This window comes from Anopheles gambiae, chromosome X (genome assembly GCF_943734735.2).
Source record: "Anopheles gambiae chromosome X, idAnoGambNW_F1_1, whole genome shotgun sequence".
Lineage (NCBI taxonomy): Eukaryota > Metazoa > Arthropoda > Insecta > Diptera > Culicidae > Anopheles > Anopheles gambiae.
The window spans coordinates 2,064,291-2,073,239 of NC_064600.1; the positions used below are offsets into that span (position 1 = coordinate 2,064,291).

An 8,949-nucleotide genomic window follows, 5' to 3' on the forward strand; every position below is an offset into this window, starting at 1 on the left:
GGTTGGACTCGTATGGTTATTGTTCTTTTTTTTTAATTTAAATGCCATAAAAATGCATCAACCCTACAGAGACGCGATATAAACGTTATGTGAACTGCCCACAAGCGGTTCCACCGACCAAATGTCAAACTAGAATCAACCGCCAATACAAAGTGTTTCCTTTTCCCATGATCCGGTTTCATTTTTAACTGTTTGAGGACAAATGCATGTTGCAAAATTAACGAAAATTGTTTCTTTTATTGAGTAAAAATTCATCAACAACTCCAATTTGCAATGCGAGCCGCCACTCTATAGCAGCTGTCAGTTTTGTTGTGGTTTTGCCTGCCTGTCAAACGCTGTCACTTCGGTTTTGATGCAATCGGGCTGTCATCGTGCGGGGTGGGTGCTCGCGACCGAATCCGTAGAAGAAACTGAACGAGACGTGGCCGATACACTGCCGATAGCAGCGTCGCGCGAAAATCGAGCGAAAGCAGTGCATTTGCAAGGGGAAAACAAACGGCCGGCCGGCAGCGAACACACAAACCAGCGAAGGCGATGGGTCTGTGCAAGTGTCCCAAGCGGCAGGTGACGACGCAGTTCTGCTTCGAGCATCGGGTGAACGTTTGCGAAAACTGTATGGTGGTGAACCACACGAAGGTAAACATTGCGCGTCCGGTAGGGGCACAGCTCCGTGTGCCGGGAGAGCGAAGGGACCGACCCCGTACAGTTGCGCTAAACCCGCTTTTATTGTCTTGTTTCCACCTCTCCCACACAGTGCACAGTGCAGTCATACATCCAGTGGCTGAAGGATAGCGATTTCGACTCCAACTGCACCCTTTGCGGCAGTCCCCGTGAAAGCGACGACTGTGTGCGGCTCATCTGTTACCGTACGTAGTGGCACTGTGTTCACGCGTGTTGGCCGACTAACCCCTTACCCCGCTTTTTTTTGTCTTTGCAGATGTCTTTCACTGGAAGTGTCTGAATGCGAGACAGCAACTGCTGCCTGCGAACACGGCACCCGGCGGCCATACCTGCCCGATCTGCAGCGAGCCCATGTTTCCGCCCAGCAATCTGGTGTCGCCGGTCGCGGACGTGCTGCGTGTCCGGCTCGGGCAGGTGAACTGGGGCCGGAACGAGCTAGGCTTACCGTTGGTAAATATTCAATACGTTCAAGGCGGCTACTTTTTTGACCATCATCATGAGCGATTTACACTTGAACCATTTTTGCACTGTTTTTTTTTTAGATTTTGGATGAGAAGCACGACACCGCCGGCTACACAAAGGTTTCCTCCAGTTCCGCCGGCGAGCTGATGGTGGGCCAGAACGGTGCCGGCACCATGACAGGCTACAGCGACGGGCTGGCTGGTGGGCGTGCAATCGGGGGCAACGGGAGCAACCTGGCGTCGAGCAAGGAACGGCCCGAAACGCCTCATTCGGTGCTAAATCTCGACCCGTACGTCAACATCGGTAAGCACACACACACACACACACACACGCGGTACAACCCAACCGTGGTTGATCCAAAAGCTCTTTTACACCTTCTTTACAACGTTCTCGCACACAGCAAACAGCCGCCGGACGACACTGCTCGCCCGGGAGCCACCGATCGGTGGGTCCGACCGGGACGACAACAAGTACAAGCGGCGCACGCCGAAGGAAATCTTCTCGCGCTGGTCCCGCCGGCTGTACGCACCGTCCGCCCGGCCCGTTTGGCGCAAGACCTGGTTCCTGGTCGGCACCGGGCTGCTCGGGTTCGTCTGCATCGTGTACGTGATGGCCACGATCAGCCGAGGGGACGACCAGGGCGACCGGGAGCTCGGCGGCTTCGTGCCCAACCGTAACCTGCCGCACGCGGAAGAGTGACGGCGAGCGGGGTAACTCGGCCAGCGGCCTCCTTTTGATTGAAGGTGTAACCGTCGGATTAGCAAAACGAAAGAAAAAAAAACGAAACATTCTCTGCTCCCAAATGTGATGTATGTGTGCATGCGTGTGTATGGATGTGTTTGACTGTGTGTGTGTGTGTGTGTGTGTGTGTGTGTGTGGGTACGCTCCGGTGAGAAAGAGAACGATATATGTTGGTGCGTGTGTGTGTATGTATAGAGAGATGGGAACGACAGCATGTCGAGTGGGCGGGCAGGAAAGGTTGAGCTGTATCACTATATATTAATATTTTAATTGTTTTCAATTATAAAAATACATTATCTATTAATAATTTCAAATTAAACCGCAAATCGCGCTGTGTTCTATTTAAGATAATTCAATTACGAGCGAATTTCGTGTGTGTTCGAGTCGTAATTCAATTTTGTTGAAAACGATCATTCTTACTATTAAACATAAAAAACAGTTACATCTACTTAATTGTCTGATGGTTATATGGGTGCTGCAATGAAAACACCTTGTATTGATCTTACATTTGATAAAATTAGCGACAAAAGATACCTTGTATGGAAGGTGCAAAACGTTTTTCATCAGCTGTCCTTATCTTTTTGGCTGATCAAATTATGTCGATATTGGTTTTGTTAATTTATTTAAACGTTAAAACAATTAAAAGATGTGCTTAAACATGTGTTTGGGGAACCGTAAGTCACAAAACTATACGAAAAAACAAAATAACGATAAATCAAATGCTGCAAACGACCTTTCACTTTTCATCAGCCCTACTGTTTCTCAGCAGTTGTGTTGAGTTACATGAATCTTTCGTTGAGATTGACTCATATGAATCTTCAGCGATGAATGATTTGGATTTTCAATCGAATCTCCACGGATACATTACCAAGGATACAAGCCTCGCATGGACTGTTTTCCCGTAGCAAAACAAACTATCCGGCTACGTGGTACTTGCCAAAGTGTCTCGAAAGTCTGCATAGGCTGTCATGGCCACGTAGGTTGTGACGCCAAAAAGAAGAATAATAAGAAACTCAAACTCTATAAATCTTTGAAGATTTATTAATCCCTTTAGATTCATAAAACTCTACAGATTCGTGAACCTTTCGAGATATATCAATCTTTTGAGATTCATGAATTTTTCGGTACTTATGAATCATTCTCCAGGATGCTCGGTCCCTGGCTGCAGCCTCTAATTCATGTAGATACCCGATCTCCGACAGGTCTTCCGCTCGGATGGTCCAAGACTCCTGTCCCGGTAGAGGACCGCCGGGCGAATCAATGTGCGATCTCACATTTCGTGCGAGCTTGCAGTCTTCTGGATCTCAGCAGTCGGTGAAGCCCATATTATGCACGATTCCCCTGCACAATGCATTTCCGGATTTCACTGCTGATGTGGTTGTCCGAGGTAACGCCTGTCCCGAGATATCAGAACTCCTTTACTACCTCGAGCTTGTCGCCGTCAACTAATACAATGCTGCCCAGATGGTCTGAGGTACTTCGTCGCATTGATTCTCAATCCAATTCTTGTTTGGTCGCTGTTGTCCTGATGATGTCGATGCCATCCGCGAAGCCAAGAAATTGGAGAGACCGGTTGAGGATCGTGCTACCGATGTCATTGTCTAACCCCACGCTTCGAATGACACCTTCCAGGGTGATGTTGACGAGCAGACAGGAGAGTCCGTCACCTTGCCTCAGACCCCTGTGGTATTCGAACAAACCCTACAACAAGTTGGACACTCTCACCCCTTTCGTGATGGCCTCTAACAGCCCTAGATCATCTTCCCAGGGAAGTGGTACCGCTGCATAATGTTCCATAGCTCGTTCCAGTCCATGGTGTCGTAGGCCGCCTTGAGGGGCATGATAACATACTTGCCAAAACCACCCGGCTTTAGCCCACTTTACTGATATATCAGTTAAAAGTTCGCTATTGCACACAATAGGCTTAACCAATAATCAATAAATTCTTTTGATTTTACTCTTAAACGGATTTCAACATCATTATGTGTACCACGGTTGTGCGTTATCGTAACGTTACCGAGATTAATAGGTTTAAAAACGTAAGCAGTCATTCTTATTTTTAGTCGTGACTTTTGATTTTTTTTTTAATTTACTAACCATGACCAAGACCTCAGTTGTGCGGATCTCGGTTGTTTTAATTTTGCCAAAACTTGACCAAATAAAAAAAAAATAAATAAATGATATGAAGAGTGCAATTTGGTCGAGTCTATTGAAGGCAAAGTAATTCGAACTTGTTATTTTTTATTTAAAGGGAATATTAGTCATAACTAATAATTCAACAATTACCAGTTGTAATTATTGCAAAATAGTATAATTTTGACCTGGCCATTTCACGAGGGCGGGCTCTTTAGAATGTTTTACTGTACTGTTAGATATTACGTTTGAGCTGTTGCCTAACATAACGGGTATATTCAGCACTCGATGAGTAACAAACATTCGGGATGCAGTTTGAAGCTAGTGCTTTATGCTATTTTTCATTATTGAAAAAAAACGGCAGAAGCATGCAATGCAGGGCCCTCTCATTACAGCCCAGCGCAAGTAAATGTGCCCAGAAGAGCTGTACTTGGAGCAATTATTTACACTTTTGCCATGCTCAATTTGGGGCAAACGGGACCGTGGAAGCAAACCCGGAAAGAAGTGTCCAGAATCATCCAGCCGCAAACGGCTGACACGATGGGCTGTGGTTCCAAACTAATGCATCGATGCACATGTGCATCCGCACAAAACGCGAGAAAAGCGACTCGTGGGCGACATAATTCAAGCCGTAGAACCTAAGAGACTACCTGTGTGACGACCGCATGGCAGCCGAGATCCAGTTGTAAGCCAGCGCCAGTGGACGAAAGATGTTCTTCGGCAGTGCGTTGACAGTGTTCGTGATGGTAGGGTTTGGTGCTTTGTTGGCCACTGGCGATGACATCGGCTCGGAAACGGATTTGATGATATCGGCCGACGGTATCCTGAACGAGCAGCTGATGCCCATCACGTACCTAATGCTGGACGGTGGTGGGTGTGATCCGAGCTCGCGGGAAAGCTGTGCGCTGGGTAGGGAGGCCGAAGGTCGTACCGAACCGTCGGCCGAACTGCCGCTGAAGGAGCTCGGTAGTGATGCCAGCTACAGCAGTGCGCTTTCCACGCTCGAATTTCATCGGTGGGTGTTGGTTACACAGTTTGCAGATGTTTTGTAAAGTTTGCACTGCACCACTATTCTGCTTAATCCGCCTCTCCTTCACCCGGTTCCAGTACCATGATCAATCTGTACCGCTGCAAGGGCTTCCTGGCCAAGCGCATCATCAACGTGGTCCCGGCGCAATCGCAACTGTTCAAGCGCATGAGCGCGGCCCAGATGCCCAACAGTTCCGCGCTGGTAATGAGCCAAGACCCGACCGACGGTATGCTGTACGATCCCGGCTCGTCCGGCTACAAAGAGTGGCTTACCAAGTACGGCACCTGGTCCTTCACGTACAATCCGCCCAATCAATCACGCTAATTGTCTTTCTATCGCTCCCAGAACATCCACGCTGGACGACATCTACGAAAACTTCCTCTCGATGCGGAAGGCTAACGATACGGTTAGCCGCAACCTGCACCAGGCGGCCTCCACCACCATCAACCGGGTGTCGGAGTCCGCGAGCCAGCCAGCCTCGAACTCGCGCCTCAGCCAGGAGGAGTACTTTGACGAGGGCATCATTACCGGGTACGCCATGCAGCCGGATCAGGTTGGCGGAGTAGCGCCCGGCGGCGCAGGAAACTACGAACGTTACGGTCAGCAGCAGCAGCAGCAGCATCATCACCAGCACCAGTACGGTTCGCAAGATCTACAGCTCCGACACTCCAAGTACCAGCGAGGACTGCTGCAGGGCGAGGCGGACGGCGGTGGCGGGTACGAAGCGTCCCGGGGGGATTACGGCTACCATCACCATCACCACGCGCCGATCGTCGAGTACGAGGAGAAAACGCTCGACAAGAGCAGCAGCCTGCTCGGGCTGAAGGATCTGTTCGACATTGCGCTGACCACGCTCGCCTACCTGTCGTTCGGCATGTTCATACTGCAGGTCATCATGTGCATCACGATGACGAAGAGCGACTCCAGCATGATGATACTGCCGACCACGCCCGAGGTCGAGGTGGAGGAGGACGAGGGCCGTCGCTTTGCGCGCTCGCTCACCGTGGACGGGTCGGTGCGGACCCGCGAACTGAACCAGCTGGCCCGGTATGTGCTGGACTCGATCGATGCGATTGGGAGCGGCGGGCCGGAACCGGACCGCTGCCTGCAGGCGTGCCTGTGCAGGGCGAACCGGTTCTCGCGCACCCTCACCGGCATCCCGGGGTATTGGGTAAGCGTTTGGAGGTAAGTAGCGGATTTCGGGTTTGGCGAGACATGACACCGTTACCTGCTTGCCATGTTTTTATTTGGTTTTCGCAGCTTCGGCGTATCCTGGCTGGCTCGGTACAAGCATCCTTCACGCAACAACCCAGCGTTCGCGCTGAAGTGCATGAGTGCGGCGTTGATAGGGCTTGGCAATGGGAAGTGCGCGGAACTGTACCCATGTGGTGGTGGGAAAAAATCCAAACCATCCTAGGGAGGAAGCGTGGCGCAGTCAAGATTGTACCATAAAAGCAATCTATAGTTTTTTTTTTGTATTGCATAAATAATTTATATTGTAACTCCGGCACGTATAAAGAACATCAAGTGTGGCAGATACGGTTGTAAGACAGTGACAAAGTCCGAATAAAAAAAAAAGCAAAACTGTTTATCCTTGTTCCCATCAAACAAACTAGTGTTGGGTAAATCTGATTCAGATTCATGAATCTGAATGAATCTTTGAAATGATTCAATGATTCTGAATCTCGATTTCAAAGATTCATGAATCTCTAAAGATTTGTGGATATCCAAAGATTTATGAATCTCATGAATCTCGAAAGATTAATATATCTCGAAAGAATATCAAGAGATTCACATATCTCCCAAGATTGATAGAGCTTGAGCTTTTCATTATTCTTCTTCTTGGAGTAACAACCTACGTGATCATGAGAGCCTATAAATGCTTTAGAGACTTCTTGGTAAGTACCACACAGTCGGATAGTTTTTGTTTTGCTATGGGGAAACCGCAAACGGGATCGCATATTCAATAATTGTGATAAACTCATGAATCCCTGGAGATATATGAATTTCAATGGAATTATGAAGGTTATAGATTCATGTATATTTAAAGATTCATGAACATTCATGATAACAAATCCAATAGGGAATCTTTCATATTGAAAAGACAAAATAGAGTGTTTCTTCCGTCATTATAAAATATTTCAAAACTATTCCGTGGGCTGCATAGAAGAAACTCCCGATCTGCATGTGGACGCCTGGGCCTCAGATTGGTCATTCCTGATTTAAGCAGTGAGCAGTGAGATACACCTGATATACTAGAATTAAATTTGAGTTTCAGTAGGAGAAATGCTGCCTCTTCATTGTTGGATCCATGTACGCGTGAACGGGAAGTGGACTCTAGTGGCAATCTTTTTGGACAGACACATCGGAAATTCCTGTTGGATTCAACAAAGACACACCAAGACACTAATCCAAAATTATGGGAGTCGATGAGAAGTAGATAAGTAGAATTAGCTTAGAAACCCGTTTTTGAACCCATCGTGACCACGTGAGCCGTTAAGCAAGAAAGGTACGGGTTGAAAAGAAGCTTTGATTTGTATGATCATGGTTTCAGAAAAAAATGCATTTTTTTTTCTAAGTTGTTTGTTGTTTCAAAGAGGCTTTTTCATTCTGCAAGACGAAGAACGTTGCAACGAGGTCCTTAACGATGAAGATCCTGAAATGAATCGTGAATATCCTGAAGAATAACATCGACGACTTCCGGGGATGCTTTCGGAAGTACCTCATCAATTTATTTCTCATGTATTAAAAGCAATGGGAATGATTCATATAATCCGGTATTGAGTCCAATCTCAAACGAAGCTGATAGACGACGAACGCCGTTAGTTCACTTGTGAGCAACTTCTAATACGACATCTGTAAAAAAAGAGCTAAGAAACACTGACATTGGAGGTTTGATCACACTTACTGTATAGCCTAAACATTTATGCTTCGGGTTACTGTCCGCGCCAGTCAATGGAGATCAAGGCTGGCTAGCACGTCTCTCAATGCTTTGACCATGAAATTGTCACAATGAGCCTTCAAAGATTAACGAATTTATAGTAGTCTTAATATATTGGTAAATATTTAGTGCCACAATCGATAAAACTGTCCCATACCTCTGGTTGTTACTGGATGTCGTATTCAACAGTTAGACATCTACAAAGTGTTTCAGCGCCTGGTGCGCCTTCGCAGGGTTAAGCCGGTCATAGGCGACGAACCTCACACACACACACACACATCCCGACTATTAAGCGATTATTTCACAATAAAAACCAGCACCGCCAACATCCAGGATAGACACAGGCGGTACGGTTCGTGCTGGCATGGCTGGGTAGAATATTAGCCTGGAGATGAACCCTGATTTACGATGTACTACCGCATAGCTGCACGAGAGGGAAGAAGCAACTCGGAACAAAGCGGGTGGCGGATGGAAAACGATCACTTAGTAAACATCAATTAGGGCTGCATCGCTTGTTCGTTCCCACAAAAGCTTCCCCCTGCCACCCTTGCCCTATCCTTTCCCCGGGGGTTCTCTCACTCTATCTCTCTCTATCTCTCCCACTCTCTCTCTCTCTTCGGTAAGTAACCGTAATCAATCTGCACCTTGTGACAGAATCCATTTTTCTTTCACCGCGGTGTTTTTCTCCTTGCTTCCTTGGCGGTTCGTGAGATTCGTACCTTGCGTGCTTACCTAAATTGGATAAATCAAATACATTTTCACCTCGGCGGGCGTATCGAAAAGCAAAGTAAAAACGACCGCCCGCCCCCTTTCCCGTCCCCCAGGTTTCTGGCACCAGTTATGCCAGCTTTGGCCTTAGTAGGGGGAAAATTTATGAACCGTGAGTCGACCGATTTTCACGGTACCGCTTTTCTCACGGACTCACGCGAGTGGGACTTGGTTGGCCGGTGGGTGAATTAGA

At 47.6% G+C, this 8,949-nt stretch overlaps 2 protein-coding genes across 3 annotated transcripts; both read left to right on the forward strand.

Annotated features, from left to right (window-relative positions):
- Positions 1–307: 307 nt before the first annotated feature.
- Positions 308–2,210, forward strand: LOC1272142 (zinc finger protein-like 1 homolog). Of its 2 annotated transcripts, XM_311020.6 has the most exons (5): positions 308–636; positions 755–866; positions 938–1,131; positions 1,224–1,446; positions 1,544–2,210. In XM_311020.6, the coding sequence occupies exons 1-5, from the start codon at positions 535–537 to the stop codon at positions 1,840–1,842; spliced, it is 930 nt and encodes a 309-aa protein (XP_311020.5). In that variant the 5' UTR covers positions 308–534; the 3' UTR covers positions 1,843–2,210. The 2 variants fall into 2 exon arrangements, with proteins under 2 accessions (XP_311020.5, XP_061506826.1); XM_061650842.1 differs by having other exon boundaries at positions 339–636; positions 1,224–2,210.
- A 144-nt stretch (positions 2,211–2,354) lies between these two features.
- LOC11175970 (uncharacterized) lies at positions 2,355–6,635 on the forward strand. The gene is made up of 4 exons (XM_061650840.1): positions 2,355–5,032; positions 5,125–5,322; positions 5,393–6,232; positions 6,308–6,635. The coding sequence occupies exons 1-4, from the start codon at positions 4,728–4,730 to the stop codon at positions 6,462–6,464; spliced, it is 1,500 nt and encodes a 499-aa protein (XP_061506824.1). The 5' UTR covers positions 2,355–4,727; the 3' UTR covers positions 6,465–6,635.
- Positions 6,636–8,949: the final 2,314 nt, after the last annotated feature.

Excerpts from the sequence above, each read along its gene's own strand:
- LOC11175970 (XM_061650840.1), top strand. The coding sequence starts at position 4,728 with ATGTTCTTCGGCAGTGCGTTGACAGTGTTCGTGATGGTAGGGTTTGGT. Across the intron at positions 5,033-5,124 it reads TCCACGCTCGAATTTCATCG|TACCATGATCAATCTGTACC; the intron begins GTGGGTGTTGGT and ends ACCCGGTTCCAG. Across the intron at positions 6,233-6,307 it reads TATTGGGTAAGCGTTTGGAG|CTTCGGCGTATCCTGGCTGG; the intron begins GTAAGTAGCGGA and ends TGGTTTTCGCAG.
- LOC1272142 (XM_061650842.1), top strand. The coding sequence starts at position 535 with ATGGGTCTGTGCAAGTGTCCCAAGCGGCAGGTGACGACGCAGTTCTGC. Across the intron at positions 637-754 it reads TGGTGGTGAACCACACGAAG|TGCACAGTGCAGTCATACAT; the intron begins GTAAACATTGCG and ends TCTCCCACACAG. Across the intron at positions 867-937 it reads TGTGCGGCTCATCTGTTACC|ATGTCTTTCACTGGAAGTGT; the intron begins GTACGTAGTGGC and ends TTGTCTTTGCAG.